The 19,178-nt window shown below is 41.1% G+C and overlaps 1 protein-coding gene across 1 annotated transcript; it reads right to left on the bottom strand.

The window, feature by feature from the left end:
- Window positions 1-913: 913 nt before the first annotated feature.
- Window positions 914-18,241, bottom strand: itga2.2 (integrin, alpha 2 (CD49B, alpha 2 subunit of VLA-2 receptor), tandem duplicate 2). Its single transcript, XM_030104681.1, has 30 exons — window positions 18,118-18,241; window positions 16,392-16,515; window positions 13,445-13,554; window positions 12,981-13,072; window positions 12,568-12,682; window positions 12,182-12,309; window positions 11,825-11,973; window positions 11,578-11,728; window positions 11,219-11,384; window positions 10,820-10,896; window positions 10,315-10,453; window positions 9,586-9,731; window positions 9,358-9,501; window positions 8,784-8,987; window positions 8,550-8,680; window positions 8,290-8,453; window positions 7,907-8,058; window positions 7,693-7,803; window positions 7,207-7,292; window positions 6,645-6,786; window positions 6,348-6,431; window positions 6,198-6,274; window positions 6,023-6,106; window positions 5,834-5,936; window positions 5,631-5,741; window positions 4,743-4,853; window positions 4,026-4,139; window positions 3,850-3,939; window positions 3,648-3,764; window positions 914-3,525 (listed from the first exon to the last, which is right to left on the bottom strand). Exons 1-30 carry the CDS (start codon window positions 18,161-18,163, stop codon window positions 3,436-3,438), a joined length of 3,558 nt encoding a protein of 1,185 aa, XP_029960541.1. The 5' UTR covers window positions 18,164-18,241; the 3' UTR covers window positions 914-3,435.
- Window positions 18,242-19,178: the final 937 nt, after the last annotated feature.

Genomic DNA, 19,178 nt, shown 5'->3' with positions numbered 1-19,178 from the left:
TAACTGATATTTTTTCCACCAACTGCGGACAAAAGTGCAAATCTTTTGATGAGAGTTGCCTTTTGGAATAAATCCGAGCCCAGACAATAATAGAATTCATAGTAGTCCGCAGCCGCGCGGCTAATATTAGAACAGACAGTTGTTTGGGTTTCTCTCCCGGGTCAAGCTTTTAAATATAATCAAACCTGTTTCCGAAGAGGCTTCAGACGGAGGAGCGGGGTGTTGCGTTTCATTGAATGAAGCGCGCGCACACGCGTACGCACACACACACACGGGCGCAAACACAAACTCCTTCAGAAGTCCTTGCGCGACCTCTTCAGCGGAATTCTGGGTACAGCTCTCCTCTCCAGAGCAAAGAGCAAAGAGAATCAGACACCGGCCAGCTCATTATCTGATCTCTTCCTTTAATTCCGACCAAATACCAGCGGAGAGCCATTCAGCTACAAAATATGACACCCTGCACTACCCTGCACCAAATGCACTTACAACCAGAAGCGTTACATCAATCTAAATATTTCAACTATTCTATCAAGGTGAGTTGTGTGGCAACAAATATTTGTATATTTAGTTCACTGTCCTATGAGCAGGTCACCCTCAGCGGCACTAAACAATGACCACACTCCTTTATGAAACAGAGTATTCAGAATATTAGGAGTGCAACATGTTTCGATTTTGAAGAGTAAACTTCTGTAAAGGTGTCCATAATCTGTAAAATCATCTTTCATCCATCCTTGAACATCACACAGGAAGTTGAGAGCTCTTTTCTTCATTAAGTATTAAATTCCTCTCATTCTGTTTGAAGAGTCACATATGTCACTTTTGTCATTATTTAAAGGGTCTGAACTACAAAATGAATGACCAAATGAGTCAAGCGAAGGTCAGACACAACCCATAAAGTAGCTGTTTATTTTGGAATTCGAAAATAGACATTCGAGACAATCATTCCTCTCAACAAATCCCAATATGTTCTCCCCATGTTGAGTTATGCTGTGCGGATCATTCAGTGTCTGGTGTGACTGATTTGTGAGATCAGAGTCTTTGAAGAGTCGAGGTTTCCAAAACACTTCCTGACATGCAAGTACATTTCTGCCCCGCTGTATCAACTTTAAAGTGCTGGCTGTTGTCCTGAAGCCATTAATGGCATGAGTGAAAAGGAACAAGCAGGACTCCGTGTCCCTGGCTGCGAGCTGGACCGGGCACAACCAGACCCACGAGGAAAAGAATTAAAACTCACTATAGATAAATGATAGAACAGCGCCGACACCAATTTATTCAGCATTAAACGAAATAAATAGGTTAAAAAGTAGTAGTAGTGTGACAGTTAATCAGTAATTTGTGAATGACAGTTTTTGCTGCAAAACACAACAAAAGGACAGCAGTTAATAGAAACTGTTTAATGACATCAGGTTTGATTTATTCCAACTTTGCAGTAATTTATGTGCAATCATCTCATCGATCGTCCCGCTGTGGCACAGGTCAGGTTCTGGGCTGTGGCTGCCAATCATCTGCAGTAAAAACCTCAGAGGGATGCATTCATAAACACTTCCACTGTGTCTCATTTCATCAACTGTTTCCACATCGCTCCCCACTCACATATACGTAGAATCCAAGGGCAGTTTCACAACACCTCAGAGCATGAGTAATCCTGTGACGGGGCAGTTCAATCATGTATCAGATGCTGAATGCCTCCTCCAGGAAGGAAGGTCTGGGCCCAAGCTCCCCAAAAAATGTGCTGCTTATTACAGACAAACAGCATATTTTGTTTGGATCAAATCCGGGGAAAAAAAAACAAAACAAAAAAACAAAAATCAATTCTAAAGACTCTGCTGGGTGCTGCTGCTGGATCGTCCAAAAGGCAAACTTTCAGAAACACATTCCTGAAGGGTCCAGGGACAGATTCAGAGAACAGCGGGAGAGCATGACAGTCAAATATGTGTGAGGAAATTAATCGAGTTTGAGAGGAAACTTCATTTGTGCTGAAGATTGGAAGGGAGTGGTTCAGATAAGGGTCCAAACGGGGTCAGGATCTGTGACACTTCCCCAGTGAGAGGAGAGGAAGAAGACGAGGAAGAGCAGAGCCCTCCAAGACATCCACAAATCAATGCCATGCAACTTGGAAGTCAACATGTCATGCATCGTGCTGCCATCTTGTGGTGAAATGTTGTCATTACAATTCAATTAGTTGAATTTCCAGAGATTGACATGAACATTTTAGGTGTTTTGGATTCAGCTGTGTATTCTTGAATTCAACAATCTACGCATAATTTAATGAACAACAGATCACATAATTCATTTGCAAAATTCTCATTATTTAAGGAAGTTCTACTTAACTCGTCAGCAAGTTCGGTGGCTGAGAGAAATGTCGGTAACAACAACAACAACAACACAAGCAGCTACTGCAATGACTGCCAGTAGCTTTTTCATTTCTGAAAGTTGACATGAAACAACATGAATTGATCCTAAAATATGTGCAATACAAAAACAATCTAAAAAAAAATCACATAATCAACGGTGCATTCACGCAACTAGAAAGTTATGAAAAGTCCTGCTTCTGCATAGTGAGCATGGCAGGAAGAAATGACCGACCATTAAAAGTACCCCAGGTGAGACAAATAACACAAAAAGATGTTGAAAATTCATGAATGCACAGGAGCAAAATCTTATGCACTCCAGCTTGGCTCATTATAAGGACTGCTTTTTAGTAGGTAAAGTAGTTCCACTAAGGCAGGGTAGCCCTGATGATCAAAAGAGTAATTTTTCCCATTTTCCACCAAATAAAATTCTCCTGGAGCCACAAAAGTTGAACTTAAGAGGAGAATAAAACAGCTCATAAAGTGCTCATACATACAGAAACTGTATCCTATTCTGCATTCATGAGGATTCCTCACTACTACATAGAACTGTAGACAATAAAAAATGTTGTTTTTTTTATCAAATTTTTAGAACTCGTCACCTCCATGTTACTCACGAATGAAGCATTTACTTTTTCTTTACAAACTACTGAAATCCATAGCTGTAAAGAAGCGTAGAAACCCTGAGAGAGGAGAGAAGATCTCAAGGCACTTTATGCTCCGGAGTGACTTCCTACAGTGTGTGTCTTAGAGAAGTTATCGCAACTGACCGCAGTTATCTTTCTGTAGTCTTTATACATATTTCATACTGACGTATGACGATGGCAAACAAAACACTTTTTACATTTTCTGTAAAGTCAGTGCATAGTAACAAATATTCTGTACATAAAGCAGAACATAGAGACAGACAGTAACCCTCTGAGATAGACAGAGATAGAATCCCAGCTGCCCGCACAGTTTCCTTTTCTTTAAAATGTCCAATTTTCCAGTGACTGATCTGGAGTCTATTTACACTTGACAGGAGTTCTGAGAAGTACCGGTATCTGCGCTCCACAGCGGGAGGCTGTAGACTTTCTCGTCCCTTTCACAGCACCTCGTCGGCAGCAGCTTGGCTCCGGCCGTCATCGTCCGTGTCCTTCAGGAGCTGCTGGTACTTCCGTTTGAAGAAACCAAACTAGAAAATAGACAGTTTGATCAGACAGTTACAATACACACACACACACACAAAAGTAAATATTCCAGAACATGTGAGATCTACATTTCTCCACACATCAGCACAGATGGATAAAAACTCGCCTTCCACAGCAGCCCGACAGCCAGAGCGAGCAGCAGCAGCCCAGCGATGACGCTGCCGACTATCACTCCCACCGGGACGTCGCCTTTCTCTCCAGGTTTGCTGACCGTCACCACCACCTGGACGAGAGGAGAGCAAGAGAAGACACTGTGTGTTGCCAACAGCTTTACAAAGCTTCAGTCGAAAAAGAAAACGTGACCTTACGGGCAGCTGTTTGAGGCCGATGACGATCAGGTCGGGTTTGGACGTCTCCACATCCAAAGTGGACGTCAGCTCTACGGTCTGATAGGTGGCCTGGAGAGACACAAAGGAGAGACCAGGAAGCCTCAGCGTGAACCCATAACAAGGAATTCATAGCACGGAATTTGAAATGTATTTACCGAAATGAAGGTGCCATTCCAGATCCGAGTTTTAACCTTTACAAAGTAGTCGCTCTTAACTTCAGTGTCTTTGAGGAGGCATTTTATGTATTCACACTTCGCACTCTGACAGTCCTGCGAATGAAAGGGTTAGGGTTACAACATGATGTTAACAGGAGGATATAAAGAGCTGAATTAAACTTATGACTAAGGACGCAGTATAGGACTGCAGAATAAATGTGTTTAAAACAAATACAGCCACGAGAAGCATGAACTGAATATTCATCATTATTAGGTATATTTTAAAAAATATACTTTCTTGAACAGACAATTGTCATTCATGCAGTAAAAACATAAAGCATGACACTTTTAAAGCATTTAATATATTTCAGTCATATTAATTATGGTCAACAGCAAAAAAAATTAAAAAGTGAACTTTTGCAATTATATAATATTTTGTAAGGCTGAGATTTTTATTTGTAAGACTTCTCAGCTAAAGACAAATTAAGACAAAAACACAAAAAGACTGACTTTCTGGATTCTATATTTAAACTATATACAGTAGAAGTTTCACAGTTTGAAGCAAATTATTGGGAAAAAAGGACTTTTCCACCTTATTCTAATCTTTTGAGATATATCGGCATTAGTTAGTTCCTGAACATCAATCACACGCAGATTAAAAACATCATGAGTGAGGACGTGGTGGAGCAACAAGCAAAAGGGAAATCAGACACTGACCAGCTTCTCCATGCCTCTGAGGTTCTCCTCGGTGAAAGAGACTTCGTGGGTCTTCCCTCCGATTTTCAGCGGATCGACCAGCCGGCTGGCGTCACAGCTGACCGAGCCCCCCTGTGCATGGAGGGGTCACCATCATTTAATCTGTTCACATTACAGTCGATACCAGGGGTGGGAGCATTTTCCCTCAGGGGCCACAAAAAAAAAAAAAAAAAAAAAATCAGACTACAGTGAAGCGTGAGCTGACTGATTTTGATGATTTACTGATTCTGTGTCATTTCTGGGTGCAATGTGTTGAATTCTAGTGAATTGAATTGTATTAATTAGATATTTAGGGGGAGAGTTGGGTTATGTGTCACGTTCATTATGTCTCAACCACCAGAGGGCGCTGGTAAAAAGTGGTAGAAAGATTTAGGCCTGTGGTAAAGACATTCTTTTTGTTCTTTAATTTTTCATGTCAGTGTAAATATTCAGCTGTCTGAGATTTCTAATAATAATAATTTCACACATAGTGGGTTCATGGTGAAACAGTAATTTCCATCATAAAGTATGATTTTTCCCTTTTTTCCCCCACACTAACTGTGTGGTTGTCAGCTTGGCCGTCATCAAATGATTAACAAGGATTTCAGTCCGGCTTTTACAAGCCTCACTGCTACTTCTATTACTGTTTTACTGTTGCTGTTATAGCTACATTTATATTGTTTATGGTTTGAGATCATATTTTTTCAGTTGGTTGTTCTTTACTTGCACCAAGCACATTGAATTGATCGAGAATTGTTTTTTTGTTTTATTTTTTTTTCATTGAACTAATAAAGGGAAAACCAAGCGCACAATGGGGACGGTAACAACAAACTCATCTTCCCCATATGTCTTCCTAAAAGAAGAACTCACTGCTTGCGTCTCCACACTCGTAATATACAGGAGCGGGTTTCCACCGTCGGTGGTCATTGGCAGACCGATGGTCAGGTACAGGAGGCTGACAGGAAAGTTACCTGTTGAAATCTAAGTGACACAAATGATGAAAATGTTTAGCATTTTGAATAATTACTGGAACTTGATGGACCTCGACCAGGAGATGAGCTCATTTACTGCACCTTCACGGTGAAGTTGAACTCTGGGCCAATGTCATCTAGAGTTTTCACTGCTGTCGCCACAGGAGCGGCAGCATCTGCCACGTAAAAATTGATATTTGCCTGCCTGGATTGAACACAGAATGAAATTAACTCATGCTACGACACATTTAATGCATGCAACAGCGTTACTGTCGCAGAAAGTAAGCTCACCTGGATAAAACAATCCCTGCGTCATATTGGACGGGAATGGATATGTCCACCCTGTTGTCTCCAGGTCTGTCCTCTTTACCATCACTGCAGGAAGAAAGACAGACGCCATCATTACAGGCTGAACATTTCAATTAGAGATGAAATTGGAGTCAAGTTTCTCAAAAACAGACGGTACCTTTTGGCCTGAAACGTCAACTCTGCTTGGTTTTGCAGGTGTTCAAGATTGTACTCAAAATTGATTTGAAACTTCATCTGGAATCAAGATTTTGTTTCAGTTAGGAGTGAGATTAAAGCAATCTTTACTTTCCCTCGCTGACGTGCGTACCTCTTGGTCTTTTTTCAATGCAGGGTAGCCCACTTGGCAAGTGACAGCTTCTGTCTGTGTGGAGGTGCATTTCACTCCATCTGTCTGTGGACGGGGAGTTAAAAACAGGGCCTCACTTTACGGTTTATAATGCTAAGAATTCAGTCATGTAAGGCTGTATAACTGTTTAACGACACTGAGTTTATAACACAGCTAAAATTACTAGAAAATAACCCAGAAACAAACTAAGCTCTGGATTCTAAACGCAGCTGCCATGCTGTCACTGTCAGCTGCTCTCGGCTGAACTCGCTCACTCACAGGAGGAAAGACGGACGAGTAGTACAGGTTGCTGGAGTAGGTGACCGAGACCTGCGTGTTGTACGCGTTCTCCTTGTTGTTCCTCACAACCACTTCAAACGACAGCTCCCGGTTATTCGCGCTGACCAGCATCGGACTCGAACTGCAAGACATAAACTCAGATTAACAGCTCAACACGATGGCTTAGTTTAATTTGCCACAGTTTAAAGAAGCACACTGGCAAAGAGTGAAGATTTTTACCAAAAGAGGCAGGAATAAAAAGGAATTTTAGAATTTTTTTGTGTTCCTATTCACAGTCTATGAAGAACCGTTGCTCAGTAAGATGCTGAGTGAGATTATCTATTTTAAGGCTTTTGAACTATTCGCTTGTCTCCATTTCCCAGTGACTCACAGTAAAGAAAAACACGGCGCGGCCTGAGCTTGTCCCGACACACACTGAGCAACCATCGTTTGAATTATCAAAGTCGACTCATGTTATGATTCAGGAGCTGCTTTCGGCATCATTTATACCAAAACACAGTAAACAGGAAGTAAGAGATCATTGAGCTCAGTGATTTCTCACCTGGACGTCTTCTTAACCGTCTTCACACTCAGCACCAGATCGCTGACACACACGTCATCAGAGCCGCAGTCTTTGGTGAAAGGGATCTAAAATAAGAGCAGCGTATTCAGCTGAATTGATGATCGAATGCAACTTTTTAAGCTTCTAAAATCAGCACAGGTTTATCAAACGTAAGTCAGAGGAAGCTCAACACATGTTTACCTGAGAGGATGATGTTTAATCTGATGCTGGGAAATCACCCAGTGTTTAAATGTGACATGTTGCGTGACTGGGCGAAAGACGCCGGTAATCATTACACAGCCGCACCGTGTCATTTCAAATGACTGTACAAACACCTCATCTGATCTGCTTCCTCCAGACCAGTGCTTTGCAAAATGTGGGCGGGATCGGCCCCCCCGAGGTGGGGGGTGGGGGTGGGTGAGGTGAGGGAGATTTGTGTTATTCCATGATTCATGAGACGAAGATGTGCGCAGATCAATTACTCACAAAGAACTCCAGGACATTTGGAGAATCCCTGTCGAGGACCGGATTCACGTCCAGGTTGTCCTGATCGATTTCTACTTTCAGACTGAGGGAATTGACGAAATCGGGCGTCTCCTGCAGCAGACAGCAAAGATAAAACAGCTGTGTGTTAAAACAAATGAGGAAACAACTTTAAGTCATTGGCTGAAGTAAGGAGGTCAGTGTTTCCTCTCGTCACCTGAACGTAAACCCGGTAGTCTCGACACAGAGGATCTGATGATATTTTTGCCTTCTCTGTGAAGAAGCGTTCATTGTTTTTTACAAACAGTCCTCTTGATGTGACGCGTGAGGCCTGCAGGTCAGCATCCAGAGTCAATGTGTAGGAGATATCTGTGAGAGATGAAGGAATGAAAGTCTTAAAGCTCAGTCATTTTTCTCAGAGCTTTGTATAAAAAAAAAAAGAAAAGAAAAGAAAAAAATTCATTTCATGTGTTGTCTACACCGTAATTCTGAAAGAACTAAACAAATCCTGATCTAAAAGGAAAAGAAAAACAGGTATGACAAAGTAAAGAAAGAAAAAAGGGACTGTTTAATGTAAATAAGAAAAAAAAAAGGATTTACCAATGGGGCCTACAGGGTTCTTTGGCCTGAACACAGCAGTGAAACAGAGGAATGCGGTGAAGCAGAAAAGCCTGCGTCCATTAACATCACAGTCTTTGTTGAAAATGTTGATTTTAGTGGGGGTGAAAGTAGCTGAGGCAGTGACCGATGCCACACCTTTGGTCCTGAAAATAAGTTCACATCAATATTAGGCTTAAAAGTCCTGCGGCAGTGAATTTGTACACTTTTAGATACTCAGTTTGTTGCAGATTCTGTCTCACCACAGCTGGACGACTTTGCCATAGGCGCCCACTGAGACGTCAGGGACGCTGTCGTCATTCAGGTCTCTGTAGCTGTCTAAAGATCTGCCGAAATACCGCAGCTGAGGATCCAGTTTGGAGCCCAGGATTCTCTGGAAAAAAGATTTTAAAAAAATATCATTATTATTTGTGACATTTTTGTGTTATATCACAGAAACCTGGTTCAAAAATGTTTCCAAAAGTTTTCCTACATACCTGTGAGAATTGCTTGTTCAGTGTGTTCCTATCTCCATTATAGATATAAACTGCACCTTTTCCTTTGTCCTCAAGTGGAGCTCCCACTACAACATCATTGAAACCATCAAGATCCAGGTCAGGGGCAGCGGCGATCGCCATTCCAAAGCGAGCATTCTCAGTGGGGGGTGGACCGACGAGGAAACCCTGCTCATTCAGGATCCCCTTCAGAAGACAAGACAGAGGACGCAAAACATCAGACATGGAGCTACAATTCCAGCTTCAGACCCCATCAAACTAATGTCACTTTGTTCAGCTTGTTACTGTGGAAACAATTCTTCAAGTGTCTCTTGATTGACTGCAAACAAATGATATTTCAGTTTGTCAGATCACAGTCTTCTTATCTTGTAAACGTGTGTCTGTGTGTCTTTAAAATCAAAGAAACACTGTAACTGCCTACCTAAAGTAAATGAACTCTGCAACATCAGTTCACAATTAAGGCTTTAATAAGAAAATGAAATCCGCAGGAAAAAAAAATTCACTGAAGACTTGGCATGCCAATAAAGAGCAGTAATGTAACAAGAGACATGTTCACCTTGGTGACGGAGAAGAGGTAGACCCGGCCTTCTTCTTTCTTCAGCTCATTCATGAACATCGGAGCGCCGACCAGAAGCAGGTCTGTCGCCCCGTCTTTGTCCACATCCAGCGGGCACAAAACACTTCCGAAGTACGATCCAATCTAAGAAAACATTTTTTTTTTCTTCCATTGAATCCGATTACCAGGAGAGAAAATGCAATTCTAATTTATGCCTGATGCGTCTACCTGTTTTCCTCTTTCTGAATCTATGACCACAGATTTCTTCTGGGCGTTGACAGTGTAGACGATGACTTGTCCTGAGTGGTTGGAGCGAGGTGCGCCAGCCACAAAGTATTCTGTGGACCGGTCGCTCACGGTTGTGACTGAATAACCTGCAGAAAAAAAAAATCCCACATGGGACAATTTGTATTTCAATTTTTGATCCTAACATCAAGGACAACCATTTCAATTAATAAATGAACCACAATAAAGTGTTTTAATTTTCTATGCATGATTAGAGATTGATTGACTGGGTGTGAACTTGCTGCTGATGCAGAAAATCAAAACACTCGAAGTATGTGCTTCAGAACAAAAGTATATATAGATACATTAGAAGCATTCTGCAAACTGTACAGAGTATGGATAGAATAAGTAAGCATTCATGACGAAAATGCATTTTCTTTTTTTATTCATTAAATAACACAGTTGTTTAAAGCATAAAAGCAGTGTTTCAATCACTGGCTGTGATGATGAGCGAGTTGAGAAAACATCCCAAAAATGTAGCTGTTGTCTTAAAGCTGAAGAACTGTGCTGCTGAACTGTCTTTAGACTGGAAAAAAGAACAAGTACAATTACATAATATTGGCCATAAAATGCTCCCTGTCTTATATTTTTTATGCAACATTCTCAAAGTCTCAAAGTGAAAACTCTTCACAGGGTTTTGCCAAATCGGTGCAGACAGTTGCGAACGCCTACCCAGTAATGAGCTGTGGTTCCTGTCTTGTAACGTCGCCTCAAAGGTGCTGGAAGGCAGGATGTCTGCTTTTGACCCCGTCTGATGGACGACAGTCCCGCTCCAAGCGTAAGCCCCCACTGCTCCCAGCATCATAACATCCTTAAACACAAAGGTCAAAGGTCAGTCTTCTCACGGGACACCAGTACAACTGTAAATAACCACCTCATCTCACTTGGCTTAGCTGGAGTGAAATATCACGGCTGCTCAGAAATCCAAACTCCATATTAGAAATATAATATTTCCTAAGAGCAAAAATCTGTCATGTTGATGTCAAAAACTTCCTTTTTACTGAGAATATTGCATCCTGTCAATGTTAAATCCAAGTCAGGGTCATGTCAGTCACTCAAAAGAATCTTAAAAATTAAAAAAGACTCAGTCATTTATGCTTCATGATGAAATTCCACATCTAACAATTTTTGGACTTAGCTTGCAACAATTCCGATAAATGTTTTTCTGTCGCTGTACCTGCTTGCTGGCGTAGTGAGCGCTGAATCCAACCTGAGACATCTCCATCTTGAAGTTATCGCCGCCTTTCCCAGTGCCTTGTGAAACAGAGAAAAAACATTTTGCTTTAGTATTAGTTGTGGACTTATTACTTTCTTACTTGTTTTAAATATAAATGTCATATGACATTTTTTTTTAAATACATTTTATTAAAAAAAAAAATCTATATTTATGACTCGCCCACATGTAACACAAGAGGAAGCTTATCGCCACTGATTGAGAATTATGGATTTAAAATATTTCAGTTGTTTTTCAGATCTTAACTCATAGACATGCTGTGGCATGAATGAAATTCCAGTTTCGAGTAAAGCACGCACACGGTGTGGAGAACAATCGGGCGGGAGAAGAAATAATAGGCACCCTCTATGTTGAAGATGCGGTTTCCCAGCGTCCCGGCGATGGTGGAGAGCGCCGCCTCCTCCGACACGTTGAAGAAGAACTTCTCTGTGGGCGAGCTGGCGATGGACTTGATTTCTTTGATTAGGTTTTCTGTGTCAATGTTGTTTCTGATGTAATAACCCAAAACCTTAGCAGAAAGGGAAGAAAGAAGAAAAAAAGAGGTTCAACAAGCAAATCAGACTGAAATGTGACTATGAATTTAAATGAGGCACGCACAGCTCAAAAGCAGCAAGTCGTACTAACGTGTTAAAGTCAATCCCAACATACAGAATCTCCCTTCACATTACAGCAACAGACCATAAGAATGAGCCGCCACTCACAGCTATCCCGAAGCGGGTGATGCCTTTCTTCTCGCACTCGGCAAGAACCGCGCTCCTGATCGACTCGTCGTGAGACTCGCCGTCGGTGACGACCACCATCACTTTGGCGGCGCCTGGCCGGCCTCCGTGGCTGTGATCAAAACCCCACTCACTGAGGAGGGAAGCACACACAAAGGACTTTTCAGAATAAAGAACAATCATGAACCTGTGAAGCCTTCAAATACATAAAAACAGTCACGGCACTGACCTGGCGTACTGGATCGCATGGAAGGTGTTGGTAGATTGGCCATACATCTGTTTGATGTTAGCCGCCGCAGCAATCATCTCTTCTTTCGTCTCAAATGCATTCAGTCTGAATTCAAACTTGGGATCGACGGCGTACTGAATGACACTGACCTGGAGGGTTAAAGTACAGACAGTTGCCGTAGCAGCCATGAGAATACGAAACAGACAAACTGAATAAAATATGGGATGTGTCTTAATCGTGTTTTAAGGCTGTTAATTTAAACCACTCAGTGATCAGGAGAAGAATATTTCCAGTTGAAGTCTGGGCTTCGTGTCTGAGCTCCAAATGTTACAATCGACCATGTGGGCTGAGCGTCACCTGTGTGTTTCTGGGCCCAATGTCCAGTGAGGGGATTAGTTTCTCCAGGAAGTCCGTCATTGGTTTCCAAGGATAAATGCTGTTGGAGCCGTCCAGAACAATCACAATGTCCATCGGACCCCCACATGCTAGAAAAATTGTTGTAAAGAAAGAGGAAAGCAATGGATCAAATTGATATTGTCAACATTTTTAAAACTATCCAAATTTTTTAGCCTTGTACTCAAAAACGATGCACCCACAATAAAAATGTAAATTCCTGCACCACATTGTAGTTTAGCAAAAACTGAAGTCTGCCTGTAAATGTTAAAAATATATGAAACATAATCAACTCTGCACTATTTAAAACGTCATTTATTAAATATTTAGTTGAAAGAAAGATTTCTCACTCTGCACGGCCGGAGAGAAGGCGGGCTGAGGTTTGAAGAGGGGGTCCATTTTTGCACAGATTCCTGGGTAGAAGTCTTGAGAGCCACAAAGTTGTCCCCATAGAGGTCCACACATCTGCATCAGATCACCAGGGACCAGGAGACAAGAGACTGAATTGTTGTGGGTTGTGGGTGATATGGGCTGTAAAAGCTTGTAATAAAAAGCTGTGCCCGTATTTAATGAGACTTTTTTGTGTGTTGTGGGAAAACTAATCGCTGAATAACAGTTAAAAAAAAAAAAACCCGCTATTGAGTACTAAAACAAAATGTGATCAATGACAAATGCTTATTTATTGAGATTACAAGTCACTGATACAGCCTACGACCCTCTGCAGCAACATGAACGCATCTCTATGTTGTGTGTGTGAACATACCATCACTCCACTGACGGCAGGCATCCGAGCAAGAGTCAAACCCAGGGACATGTTGTTGTTCACATTTTTGACCTCTGGAATACTCACAGAATCTGACAAGCACAATATCACATGAAACTTTGAATAAAGCTTGAGAGATGTGGAATTCAAACAAAACTAAATTGTCATTGGCGTGGCGTACTGGTTCTCAAATAACAACAAATAATAAATAAAATGAAAAATAAAATAGAACACATGATGCATGCAGCATAACTACAATGGTTTGTGATGGTTTGTGTGTCTGGGCACAGCAACATCCATAAACTGCTTCCTAATGTTTTCTATAACGGCCAAAAGGCTCAGCCCTCCATAGTAATCTGGGTTTTTCATGCGGCCCCTTGGAAAAATGAATTGCCCATCCCTGGTTTAGTCAAATGTTTAGTCAGGAGGTCAAAGGTTACACAAACTAAAACAGTGAACCTCACCTTGAAGATTTAGTTTGTCACAGCTGTTCCTGGATCCCGAGACTGGACACTTGTAAACATCCCCCTTTCTGTTTAGACTGAAACCACTCCAGGGAGCACCGACCAGCAGCCTGCAGAGAACAGAAAGAGTCACGCCTCAGATAACAAAGCAGCTCAAGAGTTATCGCTACGGCCACATCTCCAGATCAAAAACCATCTGAATATCTCACCAATGTGTGAATTGATGAGTAAAACAAAAATCATAATTCAATTCAAGCAAGATACAAATAGACAATCGATTTTAGTTGTAGAGCTGCTGTGACGACCAAATGTTCCCATGTGGAATTAATAAAAGTCTGATCTTATCTTATCTTAAAGCATGTGTCATACTACACTGAGAAAAATTATGAGATCATGAACATGTAAAATGTTATGCAAACAGGACACAACTCCAGACGGTGAGTTAATCTGTAGGAGTGTGACTCAAATGGGGGGTGACCCAGACATCAGTGAGACGTGGGGAATCAGTGTTTATTCAGTGAGTGTGTCTAATGTAAGTCATAGCAACGTATAGGTATCATTATGCAATGATTTCTGTACAATTCCTGCAATGGATCATTCCCTTTTCAATCGGGTTTGACCAGGTTTCTGCAAAACTTCAGACTTTATAAACTAATTTTCACTTACAATTAACATACAGCCACAAAAAAAATGAACATTTCCAAATGAGAATAACACAGCGTATGAAAAAATTCTTGCTGTAAATTGCTGTACTGAAGTCATCTCTAGGTTGATACTTTTCATATAAAGCTGCATAATTCAGTTGGAAATGTCTCTTTTTTATTGTAGTTTGATCGTTTCTTATCACATCATGCATGTAAACTATCACTGTTTCCAACCAAAGCAAAAAGTTGTGTTCATTATTGATCGTGCAAGTGATATTGTAATAGGCTACATCTATTAATTGATTAAGTATTTAAACATATGGTAATTTAAGTGTCACAATTGTCAGATTGAAATCCAACATAGGAATCTCTCGTACACAAAAGTTAAAAAAAAAAATAAATCTTCAAGGAAAACAAATGAAGCTAGTTCAAGAAAAACATTGAGAGAAGATAGTCACATCAGTTGATCTGTGAAGCCTCGGCGACAGCAGCTGACATATAGTCACACAGATGTAAAACTACCAGATGTATTTTTAAAAAGGGAGACAATAGAGCAGAGTCACAATGCAACTAGTCCCACTTCACCACTTCCTTTCTACAGCCAATCATTGCAACTTTAGCCTTGTTAGTTTTTACACTGGATGCCCTTTGTACTATACCCGTGTGCAATGAATACCACAAAGCAGTATTTTGGTCGCTGTTCCAACAGACTGAAGACGAGGCTACTGTTTGACATGAAGAAAGCATTAGAATGCATCGCGTTTCACATTTAAACTTGGTTGAATTAAAACAGGAGGGAAAACATTTGGCATGCCACTGAGGTCTGAAACAATGCCCATAACTGAACACATATGCCTGCTATGATGTGGCTTCATGTGGAAACTGGATCCTTCTGAGAAAAACAAGACATGAAACAATCGCACTTATCAGATCGTGAAATTCAGCAGTGGTCCTCATGCAATTCACAGTCTTGAAGTCTGAACCATGAAAATACTCTTTTCTCTCGGTTGTACAAATATTGTGCATCAGTCATCAATAAAAAGAAGAAAAATAGTAAATCTAATAGCAAATCTAAACTAAAAGACAAAGGTATTATTGTGCTTGTTTGTTGGTTTTTTTTAAACTAGCTGTATTTGTTAGGAGTCTTTACCTCCTTCCAGTGAGCAGCAAGAACAGATCATGTACAAGGTGGGCACAGTCTTTCGAATTACAGCTGGCCTTTCTCTGTATTAAATGCGACAATGGAATTCATTACACTTTTATTTATGTATTATCATTTTAGTATTATGGTGAAATAAGCTACAAACGCAGCATGTTTCAGGAAATAGCGTGATGGTGACTTTTACCTCGCCACTGAGAGGCTGTGGGCAGGAAGGGATCCGGTTCAAACACCTGTTCATGCATGTTCAGTCCATCTCATGGGAGGAGTTGTGATGTGTGCCTTAAACTTCTGTCCCCCCTCCACCCAAACTGTCCCATCTAGCTATTGATTTACCTCATATGTATCATCTGTGCAGAGTACAGCCCTATTTAGTTACATATAGATAGATATTTTATATGTGTTATTAAGAATTGTCTAAACCATTATTTGCAGAAGTGAGAATGATTGTGAGAGATTTTTGGTACAAACACCATAAAACAAATGAACAGAAAATGAAAGCCGAACTGTGAAAAGAACGATTAATTCTTGAGAAGTGTTTTAACACCATGTAGGACCCAGACTCATGGCCATCTAAACATTTTAACAACAATTATGCCACACAGCCTCGGGCGTGAAAAGGGTGACAACTAACACACTGGTATAAAGACACAGAAAGACTCTGCAAAACATGCACTATGCATAATCCAGCTAACCAAGTCAAGCTGCAACATCCAAGAGCTGAGTGTCAACTGAAGCACACACCATGATGAATTTCACATGAGCAGAATGAAGCAGACACTTTCTCACGATGAACCAAACAGTAACTAAAGCACATCTCACAGAAATCCTCCCAGATCCATCCTGTTCTCCACGGTACGGCCGGGGAACCAGCCGGTGCAGCGATACGTCAGCTGGATCTCTACTGCCGACTGATATACAGTATATACATCGATCATTATCTTTCTCATTTTAGCTGACTTTATAAAAGACAAACGTTACCTAATACAGTGGAAACTACGCTGACACCTTGACAGGACAGGATATAGTTTGAGTAAATGATATAATGCGATAAATGAAACACATAGTATGTAAACAATACAAGAAAGCAGTATCATTGTGATGAACATGAAGAACATGAAGAACATGAAGAAATAAATCATACCATTTGCCCTCATGGTTTGTTGCTTGCTGGATCGTGTAGCCAAACTCTTCTTCTGCTGGTCCGCTGAATATCTTGGCACCTGCTGTGCCCACGTTGAAAGAGTGAGACCGCCATGCTCTGTCCGCTGGTGGGGGAGAAGGTCCAGATGCATTATGGTGTTAGACCATCATCACGTCATTAACATCATTAACAGCACTGAACAACAAGTTCTATAACCCCATAAGTAATATAAGCAGGACTGTAACCTCACTGCTTTAGGTAGCCAGACAAGTTAACACTCATGAAGCTGAAGAGCTGCTGTGTGAACGTTTCAGCATCGGGGACGGAGACATTCTGTCACTGCAGGGGAGCGCTGCTCAACAGTGAGATGACCAAACCTCATTTTCAACTGAGTTCTGCTTAATTTTGCAAAAGCAATGTTCAGCGGTGTTTTTTTATTCCCTCTCCCAAAAATATTTGTGTTTTAAAAACAGAGAGAATTTTTCAGAAGGAATCCTGAAAGCACCAAATCATAAAAAGTGAAAACCACCAGTACAAACATGACCTGAAATTATTCAGACTGTTTATATTCACAAGTCACTTGGATGACTTGGTACTCCTGAAGTTGCTCTAAACTTTTACTTGGAACATGTCACAGCAACAGTGGAATAACACAACCATGTGAATAATAATAAATCAGGACTGATTAAGTTTGGCAATTTTGTTATTTGCAAGTATGAAGTGATTAGAGACTGTACTCAGTAAGTGTTTTCAATAATTTGCATAACACTGATCTAATACTGTAGGACTCTAATCATCCTGCTGAAGTTGTTATACTCCCCTTTATTTGTGTCACCAGAAAGATACCATCAGACATTATTTTGTGTTTATATTCATGAGAACGTGTCAAAAACCCATTTTCAGCCACCTTGACTTCCTCCTGAGCCGAGAAGAGGAATCTGTGGATGAATCATGTCCTTTTAAAAAACACAGACATCAACTTGACTCATGGGTGCCATGCAAACACTAGGAAAAAGCTCCAAGGTCAGATAACTGCTGAAATTGTTGAAGACTGCACTAAACATTAAAGCTCTGCAACTAAGTTGCCATATAAGTTCAGGTGCAGCCTCTCTGAATCCCCCTCAGGTGATGTGTGTGTGTGTGTGTGTGTGTGTGTGAGTGGTTCTGACCCACAAGCCCGCACAGGCAGAGCTCAGCTCCCAGCCTGCCCTCCCTCCATCAGCAGACACAGGAATGTGGAGGAAAATATTGGACGCAGCGCTGTTTCTTGCCACGCCCGCTTACCTGCAGCACAAAGTAGCACTTTGCGTCCTCTTGGGATTCAGCAACACCCCAAACATGTTATTGCTTCGCTTCATTTGAGTGTGAAACTCTGTCTGGCGCTTTAAAGCCTCCACTTGTTAAAAGGGCAGCGACAGCGAGCGAGGCAATCGATACCAGTGGTCTTTCCTCTACTTGAGTCCACTAAACAACAAATCCGTCTCTATCAAACACATGCGGGTGGGATGCGCATTTAACAAGACGATTATAATTTGGCAGATTGAGCATTTAAAAGTGTTAAAAGTGTATATGAAACGAGTTACAAAGAAAGAAAAAGAAAAAAAAAGCGGTGTTAGAAAAAAAAAAGCTGAATAGCAGTGAGAATAAGTTGTGTCCTTCGGAGAGCCGCGGAGTCGTGATTAAAAAACATTTTCATAGTTTAAAGAAAAGCAAGTGCCGTACTTACTGAAGACTATTATCACGAAGAAGATGTTCCCCCAGAAGTAATCCATCCTCGCCTTTATCCCATTTGTGTGAAGTGATTAAATGAGGCGCACTTGTCAAACTTGCGGCTCCTCTGTGCAGCGCCGACGCAGCGTGACGCGCCGGACGTCATGCCCATATAAGGCCTGGAGCGCCGCCTCTTACCTGCAGACTGACCCAAATGTGCTTCGAGGAAGAGGTCAGTCAGAGCAGTGGGATCTGAGGGGGCTGAGCAGGAGTTGAGGGAGGTTAGATTCAAGTTTCGAGTTATTTATTTTTATATTTTAAGATCCACATGAAAGCATTTTGCAAATCCTGAAAAGTCAGGACAATGAGTGGGCTCAAGATAAAACATGTAAAAAGAGCATCATGATGAGTATAAAGTCTGAAACCTCTCTTCCTCTAAGCCCCTCCACCTCCTGTATTTTAATTACTCTGTAAAGAGTTATGGCAGGATGAAAACATTTTAAAAATTAAGAACTTATTGAATGAATCTTAAATAACAAAGAGTTCAGATGAGTTTTCCTTTGCTGGAAAACAATGATGTACTTTAAGAAATAAACAGTTTAAAGAGGCTGAAGGAGTTACATCCAAAATACTAATTCGGAAAGATTTTTAACAAGGGTTTGTTTTCTCATTCACAGAACAATTCAGTCTTTTGATCTCATATTGTCATCTGACCAAACAACAAAAACTTAGTCTTGGAGACCGTTTCATTTCATTCTGAGGCTGCACACATTAGTCGCTCACTGGAGGCTTGACTCAGCCTCCAGAAACAGCAGTCTGTAGCCTGTAATGTCTTCAGTGAAAGAGGAAGTTCAACAGAATAACCCCGATGACTTCATCTTGGCCCCAGACTTCTAACAGAAAGGATGCTTTGTCAATGGGGGGCTTTGGAATTTGAAAGATGTGGGCATCTATCATACAAGGATGGTTAAATAAAAGATTGCAGTTGCACTATGGGAAATGTAGGGTCCAGAAGTTTCTCATAAACTATTATAATGTTGATTCCCCAGCATGAGAATGAAGTTTTTTTTACTGAAA

The sequence above is a fragment of the Salarias fasciatus genome, chromosome 12 (genome assembly GCF_902148845.1).
Source record: "Salarias fasciatus chromosome 12, fSalaFa1.1, whole genome shotgun sequence".
Lineage (NCBI taxonomy): Eukaryota > Metazoa > Chordata > Actinopteri > Blenniiformes > Blenniidae > Salarias > Salarias fasciatus.
Note: the sequence above shows the minus strand (reverse complement) of the source record. Positions and strands in the feature narration are given on the sequence as shown.